At 36.6% G+C, this 23704-nt stretch overlaps 1 protein-coding gene across 1 annotated transcript in view; it reads left to right on the top strand.

Annotated features, from left to right (window-relative positions):
- The first annotated feature begins 482 nt into the window (after positions 1–482).
- LOC140753851 (kinesin-like protein unc-104) overlaps positions 483–23704 on the top strand; it is a 67301-nt gene continuing 44079 nt past the window's right edge. Inside the window, exons 1-2 of the mRNA XM_073088655.1 lie at positions 483–881; positions 3195–3352. Of these exons, the coding sequence (XP_072944756.1) occupies positions 3253–3352 (100 nt within the window). The 5' untranslated portion in view covers positions 483–881; positions 3195–3252. The remainder of the gene's footprint in view (positions 882–3194; positions 3353–23704) is intronic.

Raw genomic sequence — 23704 nt, 5'->3', positions numbered from 1 at the left:
TTGTGGATTTGTTAACGTTATTTGCGGTGTTGGATGCGCAGCGGGGTTTCCGCGCAGCGCGGCGTTAGATCGAAGGCGCCGGGGGTGGCGCGCATGCGCGGCGGCGCTCCGCCGATGCCTCCGCCGCTGGTCCGCAGTCGCACCGCGCATCCGTCGGCGACGCCATGCCGACCGACGCTGAGACTTGACCGGAGCGCCCTGCTCTAAACGCTTCGATAACAAACGCAACGCCACATCTTCACCCTCGTCGAGCTGACTAGGGTAAGTTGGTAGCGGCTCGCTCTCATTCCCATTCGGGCCTCGTTCGAGTGCAGTGTCCAAGGTTAAAAGCTTCCGATGTGCTTTTCCCGGATCTGAAAACTGAAGGGGGACAGAGGGCGCTGGCGTGCGCGGTGAGTCATCTCTGCGGCGACACGTTTTCATGGCCGCCTCTTCCACTCGATCTCATGAAGTTTCGCTGGCGATCCCGATGTTCGAAGATGTAGGTTGCAGTGGATGTTACGTAAGTGCGTGAGGAGTGCAGCGGCCGTGGCGCCGGTACTTTCGACTCCGTGTTCAGCCGACCGTATTCAATTACGGCACGCGAGGATCGCTTTCAGGAAAACATTCACCATTTTATATCCGAACCTCGCGGCGTTCGCATCGTGAATTTCGTCGATAGTTTCGTGTCGAGCCGTCATGCGGTCGCTTTTAACTGTGGATCGATCGAATGCCGTATTTTTCGAAATGGACATTGTGTGATTTCTTTGTTGTATTGTGATAGTGGTTTACGTTTTGTAAGCGCTGCAATAGTGTTGCGGTCGGACATATTTGTATCGATTTGTAATTTGTTGCGTCGGTTCGTTTTACGTGGTAGTGTGGGGAGTGTGAGGGTTTCGCAAGTAAGTTAATAGTTTTTTTTTATTTTGGTGCTGTATTTTCGGGATTATGAATGCGACCTTTGTCCGCGTATCGTTCTGAATCAGCTGATGAGGCGCACGCGCACGGCTCCGATGTGTATCGGGCCGTGACGGTGATCGGAGTAACGGCTCTTGACCCGTTATGATCGCCTTGCTGAATCGAGTAGCCAAATTACGTTGTGCATTTACGGTACACACAAATTGCAGTTATTAAGTGGCAAGTAGGTAGTACTTTAAAAATATTTAACTGTTTACTACTAGAAAAAATGTTTCAAAAATATAAATATAACATTTTTATAATAATTGCGCTTACCAAAACAAAACAGTTACTTTTCAGTAATCATTGACGATCTCTGAGATGTTTACCGTAGCGTATATTGATTTGAAAATCTGGGTCAGTTACCTTATCTTAATCTTATGTTACCTTTAATCTGTTTAAATTCGAAGCATTTTTATAAGAATACATTAAATTGTACAAATAATATGCAGATTTCTAATATAACAACATTTTGTTCGGACAACGAAATGTAAATGTTGTGCAATATCATAATGTGGCTTATTTTAAAATTAGCATTTAAACAAACCATACTTTATATGTTATTTTAACTTTCACTTTGGAATTAATTCTAAAATTTCAGGCAAATATTTCACGATTATGTAAGTAATAAAACATAGTTTAATAAATTATTAGAAGTGAACAGTTCAGATTAAATGGTTTTAAATAGTTGCTATTCTCCATTCAATAAATGTTTTTGAAATGTTTACTATAGAATTGACAAAATCAAGTAACCGAACGACACTTTTAAGGACATTTAAATTCGTTAATTTGATATTAAACGCCCGTGAACTAAATTTTGATTTATGATTAGAAAAAATGGGGCCGACGGCAAACGGATCGATACAAATTAATTTTAAATGCTTTGTATTTAGATGACTTGTAGGTTATGTTAAAGTGTTTTAACTTTCAAGTCAAATATCGTTTGCGTAATTTGCATTTGTCTCGTGAATATTTTTCGAAGTATTGCAGAGGGTAATGTTTTTGAGTGTACATACATTTTGTATGTATGTCTCATTTTTTGTATGTTTCATTTTTTGACATGTCTTACAGCCAAAACGTCTTAACGCCTTTGAACATATGAGATGTCATTACATTTATCAAAAATGTTGGAGTGACATATTTTTTTAAGCGGTCAGTTTTTTTGTTTTTATAATATTTCTGTGGTTTATTAAAACTTTGCCATCGCAATTTTGAAATTATACGTACCTATGACTACATTCACCTCAGAGTTAACTTCTCTAAATTCAACCCTAGTCGTATTTAAATGGCTCCCAAAGAAGAGGGTCTCAATGTATCACGTAATATTAACTTTTTAAATTTAAAAAGAGATCTAAAAGTTAATAGGTATTCGTAAAGCAAACAATTTGAGTACGTATTCAAATAGGTAATATAAAACTATCTACATTACACTTTTATTTCCCGTCTCGTTTTCCCGACCTCATTAGGCGCACTTAAGGACCATTTCCCGTCGGGAATGAAAATTGAAAATACAATTTCATACTGCGTTTTTGTGAATGAACTGCACCTTAAGGCTTAATTGCATTAAGCAATTTACAGTCTACTATTTGGACTGGCAATTCATTGTTGAGGTTTTATAAAGACCCTTTGTTAAGCCAACCTTGAAATTTAATCGTGTTTAACTGAGAGTTAGTTAAATGAATCATTTTAGTAGTATAATAATAATGCTTATTGCTTGACTTTTCGTACGTATAAGTAACGAAATAATATCTTACTTTAAAATTTTCTAATAGTTAATTAACCAATTATGATTGATATAATATATGATTGCATATAGCAATAACAATTATGGTTGATATAATATTATTGTTTGAACGTTATTTATTTTGGAAAAGTAGATTTGTAATTGGACATTACAATTGTAGTAACATTTTAACATTATTTTAATCTGCAACAAATATATTGGTGCAACACAACATATTAGAATCTAAAAACCATAAATTTTCACGTTGATAGAAAAGTTTTGTGATTTCTTGCTTATAAATAAATTTTGAACTATGATAATTTCCCGATGAACTGGAGACTATGAATTATTAAAAAACCTTAATCATTAATCGTGTTCCTGAAAGTAGGCCTCGTTTGAACTATTGAGTCATTGTCAACACTAATTAACTTGACTCTATTATTTTTATTTCAATCCATTCATTGCGCGTCTTCATCCTATACTGTTACAATTGACGAAACCATGCCTCGTTTGAACTATATCCCGTTGTCCCCAGGTGCACGTTACGCGTAGTACCGATGTGTTAGTGGCGCGGCGGGCGAGCATCAGCAGCCATGTCGTCGGTGAAGGTGGCGGTGAGGGTCCGCCCCTTCAACTCGCGCGAGATCTCTCGCGAGTGCAAATGCATCATAGAGATGTCTGGCAATACAACAGGTATGTTTGTGTTTGTTTTGTGCTGTACCCTTAGTTTGAGTTTTTACGTATTTACAAAAATGACTGTTTAGGTATTTGCCCATACATTTCCAATAAGCGCCTCTAGCGGATTGTATCAGAACTGATTGGAAATGTATGGTAAATACGTAAACAAATACAAAAACAGTAATTTTTGTCAAAACGTAGAAACTCATGTACCTACTGTTCTTTTTTTTGGTGTATCATGCTGTTTTTTATTGTTTGTTTTTATAGTAATGGTAACTTAGCGGTTTTAACAGTGTTCTAACAGTGGATTTGGTTTATTTCTTATGTAATTGATTTTAAAATTTGGAAATTGATTGATTTTAAAATTTCTTAAGTAATTGATTTTAAAATTTGGGATTTACTAAGAATGTAAGTATAACACAACTAGGACACCTGATAAATGTTTAAAGATTGTTGATTATTTTACGGTTGAACATCATATCACACATGTCAAACACTGCTGCCTTCCGGTTTTACGGGTGTAGTAACATTTAAATTACATGACTAGCTATATGAAATCAAGGGACCGTTACCATACAACCGTTATCAGGCTATTTGGTATATATTTTTCAGAATTTTGAACCCATTTTTTCATTATAATCTGTACTGAGACATTGTAAAATACGCCTTAAGAAACACTAAACTTTACCGAATATTATATAAAGTGTAATCTGTGAAATTTCTTCTTTTAAAACCTTGAAATGTTTTTAGTAGAATAAAAGTTATTTACAAGGGTTTCTATAAAATTTCATTACCGCGACATTTACGGCCGCTAAATGAAGGTTTACGGGCTGGCTCTTAGGATTTATTACTTTAACCTTAATGCTCTTTTAAATTAAGCTTTTCGTAAAAATGTAGACTCTGCTACTTTGGCTCAGGATTAAAGACATAATGTCCATAAAATAATTTAACGCTTAAGTTATCTTTCTTTACTATGATTCGTTCGTAATAAGTCTTTATATTGTTACTAGCTGACCCGGCAAACTTTGTACCGCCTTAAAATCTTTTTATCAAACATATTTCATATAAAATATACCCTATATTACTCGTGGGTAATGTAGCTTTCGAATGGTGAAAGAATTTTTAAAATCGGTCCAGTAGTTTTTGAGCCTATTCATTACAATCAAACAAACAAAGTTTTCCTTAGTATATATAAGAATTTATGGAATGTATGGAATGTATCTCTTTCCAAAATTGGGGGTTCAGTTGTACCTTGCTTCAAATTGAACTTTTAGGGGAATATTCAAGTTTTTCAATCAGTTTCGATGTGATAACGGACCTGTAGATCTGTTGAAAGTAGTAGAACGTCTTGTGGTTCAATTCCGGTGGCACCAAATCCACATACGTGTATGCTTTATAACAGCAGTGTTAAGCTGTAATCTGTCCTAGTTTGAAGGGATGGTAAAGACATATTTATCCGAGGCCTCAAATAGGTGTCTAATATTATCTGGGTTGATTACAAAAACATATTTTCTACTTCCTTAAGCTACCTTAGAAATTTATAAGAAACCAGGATACAGTACAGTCGCGTGACCTCACAATATATAAACCAGTATAGATATCCGCGACCCGCGGTTGAGTACCCCTGTTCTGTAACGAAAAGTGACGTTTACGGCGCAGGGCAGTAAACCGCTTTCAACCCCTGTTGTTCATTGATGGGCTGTGAAGCCCTGGCCAATAAAAGCTTCCTTAATGAATATTGATAGAACCTTCATTGGCCGATTGGGTGGAGGCTTATCAGTTTCGAATTAGCAGTAATGTATGATTAGCAGTTTTGATCGTGGTAAAGTATTTTGTTAGTAGAAGTTAATGTTAGTAACGTATACTTGCATATATGTCCAATGTATATTTACATATATACCAAATATACTATATGAAAATAGTGTTATAAAAACACTATCATTTCACATAGTACATTTGGATTAGGCTTATTCAATACACGACGTATTCAAAAGAATCCATTTTGTACGATCAACATTGGACATTGGACGTAGTATTGATACAGTATTCATTAATGTATGTAAGTAAAAAGGACTGCGCGCGTTCGAATGTACTATTTAATGATAATATTACGAATGTTGTGTGACAAATCTCAATATATCCTTCTAATACTTCTTAATGGTCCAATTTTGAACATTACCTTTCCCCAGTAAAGGTTTTGTCACAGTTACGACACTAATGCACATCAGTGACAATTACCAAGGGACAACAGAGCAGCAGTAGATAAATAACTAACTTAGAAGATGCTGACTATTTCTTCCACCCTTACCCGTTTGCGACATTTACCTCTTACTTATGACATTACGGCCAGAGAGATAGTGAGTCTCTACCACACGGCAAGAGAGATAGTTAGTCTCTACCACTCGGAAAGAGAGATAGTTAGCCTCTACTACTCGGAAAGAGAGATAGTGACTCTCTACCATTCGGCAAGAGAGATAGTCACTCTCTACCATTCGGCAAGAGAGATAGTGAGTCCCTACCACTCAGCAAGAGAGATAGTTAGTCCCTACCACTCGGAAAGAGAGATAGTGAGTCTCTACCACTAGGCAAGAGATATAGTTAGTTTCTATCATTCGGCAAGAGAGATAGTTAGTTTCTATCATTCGGCAAGAGAGATAGTGAGTCTCTACCATTCGGCAAAAGAGATAGTGAGTCTCTACCACTCAGGAAGAGAGATAGTCTCTACCACTTGGCAAGAGATATAGTGAGTCTCTACCATTCGACAAGTTCGACAAGACAAATCGTCTATTACTCCAAGGCCCTTTTGGTTTGGTTCCGACTTCGCCTGACATTCATAATGCTCCCATTTTTTATTTTAAATCATATAGCCACCACCTTCACAGGAACTAATAGAGTGATGTCTTTCATGGCCAAACGGCAATCAATAAAATCATTACTTAAGACGCCAGAGGTTTGGTTCTGAATTCGCGTGTCGCATACCATTCGACCATTATGTTGAAGGACATATACAGAAACCTTCCAAGTTATCAATGTCGGATCAATCCGCCGAAATAGTGCGGTTTGTGTGGTTTTCTGACATTAATCACTCGATTTACCTTGGTCAAGTTGGCTCTGTTAGGGTAGAAGAGACTTTTTAAATTTAATTATATTAGCTGATTAGGAGAAACTTTTAAAATTCAATAGTATATAGAAGTAGTAGTATAGAAGTAGCAGACGAGCATACAGTCCACCTGAAGGTAAGTGGCTACTGCCGCCCGCGGACATCTGTAATCCTACCTGAGGTCGGCCACAGATGCGCCGCTACCCCTGAGGACTAAGCTGGAACGCCTCGGAAAAGTGTCTCCCTTCAAAACGGAACGCAGCAGCGCCTAAAACTGCTGTTATTAGGCAGAAATAGGTGTGGCGGTGGTGCCGCCGGAGTCGAATCACAAAGGGCTCTACCACCTTAAAATAACACTAAAACGACCTCACAGCATTATGTGCCCGTGGAGATCTGTAATCAACCACTGATAAATTATATTCCTACCTGAAATCTGCCGCAGGTGCGCCGTTACCTTTGAGGACTTAACTGTAATCCCTTGAAAAAGTTTTTCTTCTTTCAAACTAAAACACGTTAGTGCTAAACGCTGCTGTTAATAGGCAAATAGGTGTGGCAGTGGTGCCGCTAGAGTCGAACCATAGAGAGTTCTACCACCTTCAGATAATTACATGTTTACTAATCCTATTACATATCTAAAAGAGAGCGGTATCTTTTTAATTAAAAAGGTCCACTCCACCATATTAGCCAAAGGTTTGTAGATTTAAGCTTTGAAAGTTTTTTTGGGATATACGTACATTGGTTAGGAGAAAAATGTTCTCACAAATTTGTTACTTAATATTACTTAGGCATTTTAGTTGCAGCCTCTAACTTATAAACTATGACTTATACTCTTAACTAAGTTATACTTAGGAGTAAGGCTGTATACTCTCGTAAATTACTTTTGTTCCTAGGACCAAGTTTAACAAAGACGTAATTCTAGAAGTTTCTAGAACTTAAGACTCACTGTGTATCTTTGTGGAGGCGCTCTTCAGTAAGTTTGTAATTCAAGCTTTACTTTCCATCAGCGGTTCTCAACTTGAAGTATTATTGTTTTATTACGAACGTCTTTCGCGTTGATTAACTCGAGTCCTTGCGCGAATTTTATTATTGTTCTTTAAATTTCAATGTCACACTTAAAAGTGGTGAAGGGGTTGACCTCTGTGGTGCGACTCCGACGGCACACCGCCAAAGCTATTTCTACTTCATAACAGCAGTGTTAAACGCTACCGTGTTCTGGTTTGAAGGGAGACATACTTTTCCGAGGCGTTCCAGCTTAGTCATCAGGTTAGCGGCGCATCAAATCAAAATCAAATCAAAAGGACAATGCTCATGAAAGTATGGACCGCCGTCCAGAGTTGCATCAAATTGAAACTTGTTGTGGACGATGTATAATTAACCAAATACTACCACCAATAATTATTTTTTAGATCAGCACCCGGGTTCTGAAGTAATTTACCGAAATGTTACATAACCTCAAAATCGAAAATATCCAACGATAGATTGATGGTCGGTTTTAATTGATAGTAGGTACCTATAATGTAGTTCGATTAACATATTCCATTTACTTTTAAAGGTAGTAGGTAAAAAAACCTTAAATAATCCCAAAAACCTAAAATAATGAATTTCGAGTATAAAATACCGCCATTATAATTTTTAAGAACAACAATCAACATTTAGGCCGAGAACGCACTGCGGTTAAACGCAGACTGAATAAAAATAGCTGAAAACGCCAAAACGCATACGAACACGCACTGCGGTTTTCTTTTGGCTTAATTTTATTTCAGTCTCATCATGGATTTCAGGCGAACAGCACGTGTTGTGGGGTTAGTTTCATCGCTCGCCCATCGAGACTGAATAAAAAACCAATGATATTTAAAACTATAGATATGTTACCTGCCCACTAAACTACACTAATAAGTGAGCGTACCGCGAGCGCATTGACACATAAATGCACGTTTTTTATTTTGCTTACTTGATATTTTATAAGTGACGGAGCTATTGGAACAATGTGGTAAAAAAGACAACTAGTGTTTGCGTTTCAAGATTCATTCGTACGTACGTAATATCTATATATCTCTTTTTTGTCAGTTACATAATTATGGCGGACCAAACACGAAAAATAATCAAGATACACCTAATGATTTCTCCTCATTTACTTGTGATATGTGATTTCATGAAGCTTGTGTATTTTATACATAATTTGTACATGCACGCATTGCACAAGAAGGCATTTTGAGGGTTAGAAGACTAAAATAATGACGTGTACAGTGACATACATACGTATCAGTTACTACGCCGGGTGAGAGCGACTGGAGTCGATTCACTCCAATTGGTGTATTTTTTATATTTCATGTTTTACCCGCTAGTAACATATCTTTACTTTATATCAATGCGCCACCATACAATTACTATGGGAGACAAAAAAACCGCGCTTTAAACAAGCCGCGGTCAAAATGTAACAATAAATCAGTCGCCTGAAAAAGTCACTAGTGCGTGCACTTGTATGGAAAGCAATATGTTTTATATTTTTGCGGTTTCAGTCTTGCGGTTAAACGCGCGCGTTTAATCGCAGTGCGGTCTCAGCCTTAGTCTTATTTTATCTTAAATGGAACCCCCTTGTTGAAAGAAACTATTCTGATCGACAAACTATGTAAAAAAATCAAAAAATAATTTTAATATTACTTTCATTTTGACGCATGAGAAAAATCAGTACCAAGAATGGGCATTCTCCTTTTTTATTCAAAATAGGTTCTTTACAGAGCACTTTTTGAATGTCAATACAACTACCACCACTTCACAATCTGTCGCCGACCTCAGGTAGGAATCCAATCTTACCTGGGATCGATTGCAGATGTTCATGGACGGCAATGGCCACTTACCATCAGGCGGACTGAACGCTCGTCTGCTACTCTTATATTACAAAAAAAGAAACCTTTCGTTCTGAGGGCCTTTCATTTTCTTAAGAATGGCCACGTATGGATTGGTCAACTTCACACATCTTCGAGAACCCCATGTTTTCTTCACAGTTCAAACACGTGAAAATTAATTTCTAAAACGCGTATAATTTCAAAAAGCTGTTTAAAATTCATAGATCTAGACTATCACTGTAATTTATCCATAGAGTAATTTTCAAAAGCTCATTTCAAGTCGAGAACATTTTAATGAAGATCAGTTCCCGCTGCTCAGTTCGTTTTAACGAGCTGCGTAGTTGGAATTGCTTTTTGCCGCCAATTTGTACCTAAAGTTTTTATTTTTGAATTCTTACTATAGATTTCCTATAGTTTGTTCTCGTTTTAATGGCACTGTTACGTTTCAGACCGGTTTTTTAGAGTATCGTTCAAGTTTTAAAACTAACAATGTCAAATTTTACAGTGACTATTACGGTATTTTTTACCAATGTAGTTTAAATTGAAAAAATATATACCATATTCGAAATCCATCTGTTGTATGTAAAAATACTGTTGTGTCAACATTTAAATAATGTCCGCTTAAAAAAGTATTAAATATTAATCCTTATTTGAAACAATAGGGGACAACTTATTCGTAATTAAATTACTTCCCTAAAGTTTTAGAACCACTGACTGTCTATGACTCATTTTATCTTTCCTTTAAAGCGATATCAGCTAGAGATATCATTTATTTATATGACTGTCAAGTTCATTGTCGACACGGGCGACATGTGCGCATGACGTCACCGTGGTCCGTGACGCACGAGCGCCCGGCACCATAAATACACGTTAGCATAGACCTCGTAAAAGCTCTGCTATGCTTTTATTGTAAGTCTGATTGAAAGCTTTCGTAGCTCCGGTTAACTACGCTTCATTGGGTTATGAAAGCGGCCCTAGTTTAGTCAGTTTCGATTTTGTTATACTTAAGTGTCTTTGTCTGTTATTAATCTATACTACGAGTAATATTATAAAGATGAAAACTTTGTTTGTTTGTTTGATTGTAATGAATAGGCTCAAAAACTACTGGACCGATTTTAAAAATTCTTTCACCATTCGAAAGCTACATTATCCACGAGTAACATAGGCTATATTTTATATGAAATATATTTGATAAATAGATTTTGAGGCGGTACAAAGTTTGCCGGGTCAGCTAGTTAGTTATATATGTATGTAGTCTAGGTATCCTAATTTAATCTGGCTATCTTTAAGGACATTGGAGAATCACCTAGTGTTGCAAATGTCCATAGGGGACGATTATCGCGTTCCACCAGGTTGCCCGTCTGCCTTATCGTTGGGTTAAATTATAAAAAAAAACCTACAACGATTTAAACACACTTTACAGAGGAAATAGATTACGTGTACTACCCAAATTGATATATTGGACGTAATTAATGTCATTATCCAGCGACTTCCTATATAACCGTATTTTAAGAAATTAAGAGTGAACTGAGTGAACATCATACTGAACCAACATTATATTTCAAATTATTTGTTACTTTGAACTACTGTTAGGATCGGTTGCAGTTTTTGCTAACCATTGTGTGTGAAATAGGTATAGGCGCAAACGTAATGATTACTCAAAAATGTAGGACCTGAATGTTATTATGTCACGTCCAATCAATATAGCAATAGCAATATATATCAATATGGACAATATGATCAATATATCAGTGTGTTTTGTCCACAGTTCTTTTTCCGATCAAGTAGATTTTTTTATTTAATTTTATTGGTTTTTGCGCTTGGGTATTTGCAAGTGTTAATGACACCCACAAGATTTTTTTTTGTATGATATAGGAGTAGCACACAAGCATGCAGCCCTCCTGATGGTAAGTGGCTACTGCCGCCCATGGACATTTTGACGACCCGCGTGGCGGAGCGGTCACCATACTGGTCTGACGGACAAAGGGTCCCGGGTTCGATCCCTGGCCAGACAGATATCTAAATGATGAATTTAGACTTCTGTTCCTGGGTCTGGGTGTTCGTGTCTATGTCTATGTTTATGTCCATGGCACCAACGACACAGGGAATCCTAGTGTGGGCTTGTGAGTGTAGAAAGCGTTTATATATAATCAATCCCAGATAAGATCAGTTTCCTATCTGAGGTTGGCCACATGCGCCGCTACTCCTGGGAACAAAGCTGAAATCCCTCGAAAACGAGTATCTCTCGTACCACACTTTTTTATACTAATAACAAGCATTTACGTATTTTATGCTATTTACGTTTAGGCAAAAGTCTATGTAAACGGTTAAATAAAATCTGAAATATTCGCTCAATGGCCTCATGGAATCCCGCTAAGCTAGTTCATAGCCCATTAACCGATCTTTACGAGCTGAACTCCATGGGGTGCTGATTGATATGCGATGTGGCATTTCAAGCACTTTTTATTAAGTAAATTGCGGTGAAATAAAAATATTGAATGGAAAAATATTTTATGTTCTGATCATTATTTTAAGCGATATTTAATTTACAAATTAATTTAAGGAAATTAACTTTGAATATTTCTTTTTGCGAGCAAGTCAATATATTTGGCGTAATTAAAGGACCGAATTAAAAATTAAAAAATACATATTTAGTGGAACTGTGTCATGTGGCATAGCAAATATAAATACCTTATTACTACAAATAGAAATGTTATTTTATTATAGAAATAAAATTTTAAATAAAAAAAAAATAAATGTATAAAAAATTCTTTGTGGTTTGAGTGCGGATCCCCAATCCCACACAAGTATATTTTTGCTTACGAACAGCAGTGTAAAGAGCTGTTGTGTTCTGCATTGTAGGGTAAGGTTGTAAGGGAGATATATTTATCCGAGGCGTTCCGAATTAGTGCTCATGGGTAGCAGCGTACCTGTGACTGACCTCAGGTAGGAATCTAATTCTAGCTGAGGTTGATAACAGATGACAGGATTGCTTGCTCGTTTGATACTTCAATATAATAAAAAAACAAAAGTGGTGTACAGCTGGAACTGGTTTATGGATAATTTTCACCGGCATTTAACTGGAATTTTAGGTCTTCTTTTGAGTTTAAGACATTTCTGTGTCCTACTTTGAGGGATGAAAAGAAAAAGCCTAATTGCGGACTTAAGGAAGCAATTGTGTCTGACAGATCTGCAAAGTCCTGTACCCAGTGCCTTGTATTTTTCTCAGCTTAATAATTGGACATTTAGTCCAGATTGAAATATTATTTTATTAATTGAATTTAATGCAAATACATATTATGAATATATATAATATATATATATTCATAATATGTATATATACATATATATATATATATATATATATATATATAATATAAGAGTAGCAGATGGTAAGTGGCTACTGCCGCCCATGGACATCTGTTATCAACCCCAGATAGGACTAGATATTCCTACCTGAGGTCGGCCATAGATGCGCCGCTACCCCTGAGGACTAAGCTGGAACGCCTCGGAAAAGTCTGTCTCCCTTACCACACCCTTCAAACCGGAACACAGCAGCGCCTAACACTGCTGTTATTAGGTAGAAATAGGTGTGGCGGTAGTGCCGCCGGAGTCGAATCACAAAGGGTTCTACCACCTTCAAAATACATATATCCTAATTCGTAGTTTTTATTTTTCCAGAATAAAACATACGGTACTTTCATTTTCATGACATTAGACTACAGTACTTCTTTCAGACTCTAGAATCTAGAGTGTAGGCTATAGTCTTTCGTATAGTCTTTCGTGAAGACCCGATGATTTAACTAACGAAAGCGGAACGAGACGTTGAAGGAAGTTACAATTATATTTATTCTATTCTACACACTATTGCTTACCTAACAGTTTAATAACATACAAATCGATTCATAGTAATATTACGTCGATATGACGTCAAGACCTTGCTAGGCGTAAATAATTCAAAGGTAGGCGAAGTCGGCAGTACGTATGGTAGAAAACTTCGATCTGGTTCAATTGATCGAAGGGAGATAGATACATATAGATAGGGAGGTAGGGAGTATTTTACAATAGAGTAATAGCTCTGTATATTAATATAGAGTCTAACTGATATATGTATTATGTTGTATGGGTGAAGTCTTAAGTCTATCGGCGCTTATAAAATGGAGAAAGCGTAATATAACTCTTAATTCAATCAAATAAAAAAATCAAAAATCCTAATCCCAAATTTTTTTGCCTGTTTGGTGAAGATGATTAATCAATGATGTGTAAACGGAGCTACCTGAAGCTGATCACAGATGCTTTGCCACTCTCGAGGGCATCCATATCCTTATATATGATATCCGATATGGTATTCCTAGCGATGGTACGTCCTCGGTCGACCACCTAGTTCTACCACCTTTCAAAAGTTCAGCTTTTTATTCCTCAAAAATCTCTTCACATCCGCCTTCACAACCCTTCATTATCACATCCTTATAATCGATTACTTGAACATTTAACACGAGTTTCAGTCCACAAAACCGCCTACGTATTTCAGCGAAGCTATTCGAAAGAGTATTAAGGCGAATCGTGTGAAAGGATTTAGAAATTTCCATTAAAGTTCTCGGAAAGCACTCGGCGGCCATTTTAACGATTTTCGCCCACACGCGACCCATGTTTCAATAAAGTTCCGGGGTTTCAGCGAGATTGAACGAGGGTTTCATAATGTGGAGTTGAAGCCCACGTTAAAATGTTAAAATGGTTAATTAAAGTCGAATTGAGAACAAAGAGTTTAATGTCATGTAGTTTTAAAAATACTAGGAAGTGAAAATAAATCTTAATGCGAGTTTTTGAAAATTTTATATGGATGAAGAACGATACGCCATAGGAACCAATTTTTTTTTTTCAAAATAATATTTTTTATTGCACATATATATGTCGGAGTGGTCACCTGTGACGTCATAAAATGGGTACTTCAGAACACAAGCTACGCCTAAAGCACTTGGTGGAGCTTCGACAGAGTCTCGGTGCGGCGGTCGTAAGGGACGAACGCATAGAGAGCGACTTGGGACCCGACGAGTGAAGTAGACTTGCGCGCACCGAGGAACTGTCTCCGTTTTGATAGTGTCCATTTAGTTGTAGTTGTATTAATTAGAATATTCTCAGTAAAGTTATTTAGGGACTATGTAAAGTATTACCAGTGATTGAGTTAAGAGACATAAGCTAGTGATAAGAATATCTGTGACTGTATACGTGATACCTGTATCATAATTATCCTGACAAATATGAAGTAACAAAGATGTCGGTTCGGGAACACATACAAAATCAACTAATTCGGCCATCCTGTTCCGACATCAGAAGTGGGATCTGAACGAGAAAATGTGAGCAATTACGATAACCATAGTGGATCTCAGTGTAAGATAATGTTTGATATGAAGAACAAGAAAAATGCGTGCTGTAATACAAACGCTAAAACGTCAGATGTTGTTTTAATTGAATTGGATCCAGATAAGTAAGATGCTGGTGCACAAGCGCGTGAATTACCGCTGATTTATGTCCTGCCGATCACCCACTTGAAAAGAGCAAACATAAAGTAAGATAACGTAAAATCCGACGGCATCTACATGGTTCGCTCGTGCCACTTACCCTGGCACAATATAGAAGAAATTTCAAGAGATTTTGTGAATAGGAGCTACTGAAACAATTATCACTACGTTAATAACCCTGAGCACTGATAAAACTTATGAGGGTGAAACAAGTGTTGCTTATGCGAGCCACTTGTTCTCTAATGAACCTATAGAAAAACATAAGCACCAAAGAAATGATAATACCAAATGCGTACTGAACATTTAAACTATTGAACAGAAGCGATTCACGCAGACAAACAAATAAAAAAAAGGATGTTAAAAGATGATGGTAAAAGAACATAAGATGACAAAGTGCTGACTAACGACTGTGGTTATGATAAAGAGCAAGATGTCAGCATCTACAACACCGGGATCAACTAAGCATGATAATCCGGAGAACACATCTACGATCGTCGTACGGGCTACGGGTGCAACGCAGCGGGACACATGCTCTCGCAAGAAGCCGACCAGCAGCGGCGTCGGTGCAGCGTGTGTTGGTGCAGGGCGGGCGCAACGAGTATTGGCGCAGGGAGGACGGCGTGGCGCCTAAACGTATGCGCGGTGAAACCGCCTACCGGAAAAGTAAATCAGGTGTGTTGTTTTCATGTTGATGCGGGTGCTGAATACTTGGTAGATAAAGGCTATGACAGTAAAAACCATATCTGGAAGACGAAATCTTAATACAATATCATAAATGGGTGTTGTTCAAGCAACAGTATTCAGTACCACGCAGATCTTGTTGTTATGAAAGGAGTTGTGGATACCCTATAGCGATTTTATTTTGTGTCTTGCCATAGTTTATGTGAATAGCAACTTAACGTTGAGCCGACAATTTTATAAATTAGGGTTTTGGAGCGGTCGGCGTCAGAGTTCTCAAGTGTGGAGAAATGTTTACAAGTGGACAGATTGTTCAAAGAGTATTTTTTGTGATTAATGCAAAGTTAATACAATACAATAATAAAACGAATAAAAAAAATATAAAGATAACAAACGATTAATAATAGAGACTCAATGCAGACACTGCAGACGAATGTGAAATGATTCAAAGGAATAGGGCTAATGAGATATCCCGACTTAATATTATTAGGCTTAGTCTATTTTAATAACGAAAATGCAGATGCAGAAATTAAATCAAAAGGCGATACTATGTGAATAGATTATCGTAAAGTTACCAATAACTATAGATCGAAATTTGCGATCATGAAACGATCGTTTCTTTACAGAGTAAGACTTTGCTAGTGGTTTATTTGATTCCGATAAAAGATAACAAACCTAGAACGGACTGCATTTATAGCGGCAGGTGGGTTGTATGTAAATCTAGGCATAACGTTATAGTTACTGAATACTATTTTTATTCTAACGAGTAATTATTAAAGCCCGAATATCGCTAAGATTATACTCACGTGGTTGTTTACGCTGGTGACGTTTTCATTGTATCGAAATTGATTATGGAAATTATAGAAAGTTTAAGAATAGTTTATGAAACATTGACTAAAGAAGAGTTCTTTATAAATCTTAAAACATTCGTTTTTTTTTTAAAACTACCGTAAAGACCTGGGAATATCTTGCCACAAGGTTCAGGCAAACAAAATAAGACCTAGTAAATGAACTTTATCGGCAGAGTCAAAATATAATTTTATGAACTTGAAAGTCTCAATATTGTTAACGCTATTATACGATTTTAACACTTTTGTAATGTATTACACAAAAATGTTCTTGTAAAAAAAAGAGAAAGAATAAAAAAGGGGAACAGTTTGTTTTAATAGACGCATTTACTAATTTCGTGTAATTATGACACATTTGAATATTGATACCGAGAGGAGTATTATAGCTAACAAGAAAAGTATTGATGTATCTGGTAGTCCATCGAGGATTCTTGCTAAATGAAATAAACTTGATTTTGTACTACATTATTATTTAAAGACTTTTGTGTAAATGAGTTGACAAGTATACCGAGTAATGAGTGTCTCAAAATCTATGCTCACTAAGGTAGGGACGCCCGACAATAAATCGTTACAAGATACGAAATACTTAGGCCAATTTTAGGTGGCAATAAACAGCACTAATAATCCTATTATAAAAGGGAAAGATTTAGAAGTAACGATAGAAAAAAATGCGCGTGCAATATCTTTAATGACATGAAAACTAACTATAGAAGTTGAAATATTTATTATCGATTATAGATGAGATGCTATGTAAAATTAATAGAATGATAAATTAAACTAAATTAAAATGATAAAAAAACGATGGAAACAAAGACAAGAGTTGAATAAATTCTCTGTGTAATGATATAATGAATTTATTTTGAAAATTTGTTCTGATAGAATTGAAAAAGGAATGAAATATTAAATGATGATCAATAGTTCACATGCAAGCGATTGAATTATGAATTTGAAGGTGTAATGAAAAATTTGCACACAAAAAAAAATGGTTAGTGATCAAGGAAACATTGAACAGTTTAAAATTGAAAAGGAAAGTTTTAAGTTTAGAAGAGGTGGAGTAGCGAAAATAGCTTGCATTCGTTAACATATGAGTGAAAAGTTGGCACCAACGGTTTCCGTAGCCGTAGGGTAATTGAAATCGGTATCTACTTTACGTAGGGCGTGCCTGGGCGGAGTGCGGTTACCTTGGTGGAGATTGGTTTCGAGGAAACCAAAGAGGAATGGTTCCTGGGCCTAAAGGCTAAGTTTGTACTGGGTATCCGCCCTGGAGCGGTTATCCTGGTAGAGATTGGTTTCGAGGAAACCAGAGAGGAATGGTTCCTGGGCCTAAAGGCTAAGTTTGTACTGGGTATCCGCCCTGGAGCGGTTATCCTGGTAGAGATTGGTTTCGAGGAAACCAGAGAGGAATGGTTCCTGGGCCTAAAGGCTAAGTTTGCACTGGGTTTCCGCAACGTTTGCGGTTGCACCGGTGGGGTTTGCACTGGGTATCCGCCCTGGAGCGGTTATCCTGGTGGAGTTTGGTTTCGAGGAAACCATTGAGGAACATTCCTGGGCTTGAGGCCGCGAACACTTGAGTTAAATAATGCAGAGCTATTGTTGCGCTATGTTTATGTTACTTGAGAGTTAAACAAAGAGCAGAGTTAATGTGAACTGAGGTTCGATTGTTCATCAATGCTTCCTTGTTCAAAGATTTTGTTTATAAAGCTTAAATTAATTGAGTTGAGTTGAGTGTGTTTAGTTTAGATTACTGTTTACCAAAAGAATTGAAAGCTTGCATTGTGTAAAGTTGAGAATCTAATTAGTGTAATTGAGACTTGTTAAAGACTTAAGAAATGGTCAGAGTTGGCCGAGCGAATGATACTATTCGAAAATTTGCAATACAGAGTAGGTAAACACACGAGGACGTGTGTCTCGCAGGATGGCCGTGTCGGAGTGGTCACCTGTGACGTCATAAAATGGGTACTTCAGAACACAAGCTACGCCTAAAGCACTTGGTGGAGCTTCGACAGAGTCTCGGTGCGGCGGTCGTAAGGGACGAACGCATAGAGAGCGACTTGGGACCCGACGAGTGAAGTAGACTTGCGCGCACCGAGGAACTGTCTCCGTTTTGATAGTGTCCATTTAGTTGTAGTTGTATTAATTAGAATATTCTCAGTAAAGTTATTTAGGGACTATGTAAAGTATTACCAGTGATTGAGTTAAGAGACATAAGCTAGTGATAAGAATATCTGTGACTGTATACGTGATACCTGTATCATAATTATCCTGACAAATATGAAGTAACAAAGATGTCGGTTCGGGAACACATACAAAATCAACTAATTCGGCCATCCTGTTCCGACATATATATGTATTGAGTACACATATGTACTTGTATATGAGTCCATACTTAGTCATCATCAACCCTTCATTGTTCCGCTTCCTGGCATGTGGCTTCTCTTATAATAATCTTATTATGAGAGTAGCCACACACCCAGAATTCACCAATAGTCTCGTACGGATTCGTAGACTTCAGACACCTTTGAGAACTTTTTACAGAATTTTCAGGCAATGTGCGTTATTTGACGAGATTTTCCTAAAGAAACCACTTTGTAATCTTATCGAAGAGTTATTACATTAATTCTCTAATTTTATATATTTTTTTCGAAACATATACCATACTACATATAAGATTTAAAACTAACCACCCACAGTGTACCTAAATACAGGCTTTTATGTCAATCTAAGCGTAGACCGATATAGGCCATTCACTTGACTGAAAGTTGAAAAGTTCTAAGAAGCTTTCGTTGTATTTTTACCTTTCTTTAAAGTCGATAAAAGAAATGCGAAACCAGGCCGTGGCACTTCAGGCGGGTTTCTATACCGAACGACTTGCGGAGCTTTCATTTAGTGGGAAAGTTATAAATGTAAGTGAGCTGGGTGTTAGCACTTAACACGTTCAGAAATGTGTACTGGTTTTCATGTAAGTGTTGCGAATGGGTATGTGGTATAGTTGTAAAGTGGTTATTATTCATTTTTTGTTTACACACGAAACGTATGAATTTTAAGTCGTTGGCTTTATTTCCGAACTAGCTGACCCGGCAAACTTTGTACCACTCAAAATCTATTTATGAAATATATTTCATATAAAATATAGCCTATGTTACTCGTGGATAATGTAGCTTTCGAATGGTGAAAGAGTTGTTAAAATCGGTCCAGTAGTTTTTGAGCCTATTCATTACAATCAAACAAACAAACAAAGTTTTCCTCTTTATAATATTAGTATAGATGACAAGTTAGGCAGCTTGTATTCTGGTTAGAATAGTGTGGGTGGTATACCACTGTCTATTCGTGCAAATATTTAGCGATCTTAAAAATTTAACCCTCATAGCGATAGCGTTGCTTGATGAATTTAACCCCCATGTTTACTCTTTACGATGCCTCTGAAATAGTTATAATTGATCACGATGTAGAATGATATTTGACTTATCCTCTAGACTTTTTTATTTTTATTATTGTTATAGCGGCTATGAGAAACTTTGTAAAAAATCAAGTGGCTTACTATTACGATGTAAGAGATACACCCCGTGACAGACGGACACACATACGAGGCTTAGTAATTAAGTTCCATTCACCCCTTGGGTATGAAACCTAAAAAAGAATGAATAATAAATTTAAAACTTTTTCAAAGTGAAGTGACCTGGAACCATTTGGCAACCATTTTAAGAACGAAGAAACTCCAGTTAACCGTGATTTGTGGCCACTATCGTATGCCGTCAAGTGCCAAAATATGGGTTAACCGTTCAACCATTCGTAAACTGGTTCATTTACTCCCCTACCGAATTTCACACGTCACTACGTAACAATAGCGGCCCCTTTGTGAGACTTACCACTAGGATTGTTCACTTAACCCTGCGTGCGTCGACCTCATTCGGTTATGTCCCATGAGGTCGTGGGATCTTTGACCGCACGCTTTCGGCCCGATCTCAGGGTAATTGATCAATCGGTCATAAGTACACTTCACACTTATGTGGCGGGTAATATAACGGATCGTTTTGGTTACGCGTCATAAAAAATAACGAATAACGAAATTAACGTATAACGGCTATTTTCGGACGCGTAAAGGGCAGATTTATGTTTAAATTAAGTTATTTATAACGTTTTGCGTTGTCAATAGCAGGCCTGCCTATGACGTAAGAGTAGAATGTCACAGGCAGGTCTGCTTCGATTGTTTTTGTTGTTGTTTCAGCGCCTCTAGCGGATTGTATCAGAACTGATTGGAAATATATGGGAAATACGTAAACAAAAACAAAATAAGGTCATTTTTGTAAAAACGTAAAAACTCATACTACCCTTAGTATTACTGATCTGTATTGTACTTTACAAAACAATACAATACAGATCTGTGGTTTGATCGTTGTTCTATTCTTGAAACTGTATTTATAAATATTAGATAATAGGTAATAGTACTCTTAGTTGACAAGGATACAACATAATAATAAATAGAGTTGAAATCTAAACAGTAACCAGTATTTTCAGAGATGGTTTTAGAATAGTTCGACCTGAAAGGTACTACTGCTAAACATATTTCTAATGTGTAGTTGTTTTGTGTTTTGTTAGAAGGATGTGGAAGCAAACTGACTTTGAGGGACCATCTTAGTCTTCGAGAGTGGCAACAAATCCGTGGTTGATTATACGTAGAAACCCTGTTCCATGTGGAGTTGAGTACAGATATAGGTACATAGGAGGTAATGTCCAGTAACCATCAGGTGGACTGAATATGCGTTTTCTATTTCAATCATATGTAAATAACTAGCTGCCCTGCTTTTAATTGTTAAGGGTGAACAACCCCTTGATAAGTGATCTTAGGGGTATGAAAAATAGATAGTAGCCGATTTTCAGACCTACTGAATATGCATATAAACATTAGTTAAAATCGGTAAAGCCGTTACGGAGGAGTACGGTAACTAACATTGTGACACGAGAATTTTATATATAAGATTAACAATGTTTGACACTGTTTTGCCTTATCAATGTAATTTCTAACTGTTTCTACTAAACTGACTGAATTTCATGGTCATTGGTTCGCAGTAAATCTTAAGTTGTTTCAAATTGACCTAAGAGTAATACTTTTCGTAATAGAGAAAATCTTTGTTCCTTATGTACTTGATATTGTTTCGATATCGCGCGATTTTTGACCTCGGTAGCGTTTTTGTGACATTAGCCATGCTGTCAATCATATTTCCTTACACACTACTACTTAACTTATAATTTTATATTATTTGGACGATTGTACTAAATGGCAGTTTTTTCAAGATAATAATTATCATATAGTTGCCTTATACACTACTACTACTACTAAACATATAACGTAGCTTATAATTTTATATAAAGGTAACTAGTAGACGGTTTTTTCGAAATATTAAAAAAATAATATTGCTTATGTTACATTTCTTACTTCATGTAGTCCTCTATCTTCGGATAAAGTCGTAAAAAGTCAAATTCTTAATAGTAAAAAGAGTCTTATTAGTAAAACTATTAATAAATGAATTTTTGGTCTCGTGAAAATAAGCAAAGCATAGGAATAGAGAAAATGACAGCTCTTTTAAAATGATAAATAGACACCACCATTTTCATAAGTAACTAATTTTAATACGAAACTACAGCTTACAACAACCATACAACCAAAGCGTACGTAAACGTAGAATTTAGTAAAATAACGTTATAAAGCTACAATGCGTTTATTGTTACATATCGCCAGTTAAGAGCCAGTTTCCGACCTTGAGCCCGTTCAGTTTCCTAACAATGCCCATGAACGGAGCTGGCTTCCGGACCCTCGGCGTGATAGTGCATTATGCGCGGTTCCGTTTTTCGTTGCATATTCAACTTCAGTTTTCAATTGTCCAGTTATTGTTAGGAGTTAACGTTATTTACAATATAGTTGTGACAGTAACGTTACATTTTTTAATAATGTTATAACTTTATGTTTTGATAACGTTACGTTATTATAACGGTTATTGTTGTAACGTTAAATCAAAATATTCTTTAATTTGAAAACTCACAATGTATCTTATCTACGGAAAGGGTGGATAAATGCAACATGCAGCCCATTACTGTCCCATTATCCCATACACCTCTATAAAGATTGGGAAGACACAGTGTCCAAGAATGCTGCAACCCACTGCTGGGCAAAGATTTCTCCCCACGAATGGAAGAGGCCTGGCGCGTGTTCCACCACGTACTCCAATGCGAATTGCTTGAAGTGTCATCAATACAAACAACCCGAACCATGCCAGACCATTTCGTTGAAAGCTATAAAGATAAACCGTAGTATGGGTAGTGAATATGTAACCATATTAAATTCTGAACGGAATCTCGGATTTTAACTAGAATCCGAATATTTCATACACCTGAGTCCAATAATATAATACATTTACAACATAAAGTACACTAAACATTTTATTGAAAATTTAAAATTAGTCCTGGCGCTGTAAAATAAGGTTTCAGCGGCCATAAAAGTTTCAGTTCATACAGGACATAACTCGTGGATCTGAAATTATAGCTCTATACTCCTGTCGCTGGGGATGCTATAAAGGGTAGTTTAACGACTTTCCACCTTATACTCTGTGGGGTAAGATAAAACTCGTGTGTTTTGTTGCTGACGGTACTGCAAGGGGTGCAAGTTGATGACTCATAAAAGTCTACGTGTTTGCTATTGGGAGTCAGTTGCATCTAGTTTTATGCTCTCCTGGTAGTTTATTTAACGTAAAGTGGAATTTATTTTAAGTCGGCAATGAAATGTTAATGAATTGTTAGTAAAACGGCAAATATGAGCTTAAGTCTGAGCGCCAATAGGCTATTGCTTGAGCAAGATGGTTAACGCGACTGTCAGAAATTCCTCGGCGAGGATTTAGAAGACTTTGCGACACTTTGATTCAGTCGCGTAAATAAATCCGATTTTTTGGTAACAAAATAAAACCTGTACCGCGTCAGTCAAACAACAAATTGAACGACGAGCGACTGCGGATTAAGCGATTACTTAGTGACTTCAATAAAATTAATACAGATCACCCATCTATCGATTAAGCGATTGTAAATGGGTGTTCAATCAGAAAAATGACTAGAAGATTATTTTTCATAACATCATAATGCATTTAATTTTTAATTTCCATCTAATTTAAGCGAAATTCTTGTGTAAAACTTACGCACAATATTCGGCTCTCAACAATTTTTGCATTAAATATATTTATCTATTTTAAAGAAATAAGTAACCATTGATAAATTACGGTAACTTTAATTTCAAATGAAGTCTAAAATAAATTGTGTTTACCTTTCTAACAATAAAACTAATTGAGACTGGAAACTTTTGCCAACTACTTTGAATATAAATTAACATGTTG

The sequence above is a fragment of the Epargyreus clarus genome, unplaced genomic scaffold (assembly GCF_041222505.1).
Source record: "Epargyreus clarus isolate Ecla_fem2 unplaced genomic scaffold, WU_Ecla_fem_2.2 ptg000027l, whole genome shotgun sequence".
NCBI lineage: Eukaryota > Metazoa > Arthropoda > Insecta > Lepidoptera > Hesperiidae > Epargyreus > Epargyreus clarus.
The sequence above is the reverse complement of the archived record's forward strand: the minus strand, read 5'-3'. Positions and strand labels throughout refer to the sequence as shown.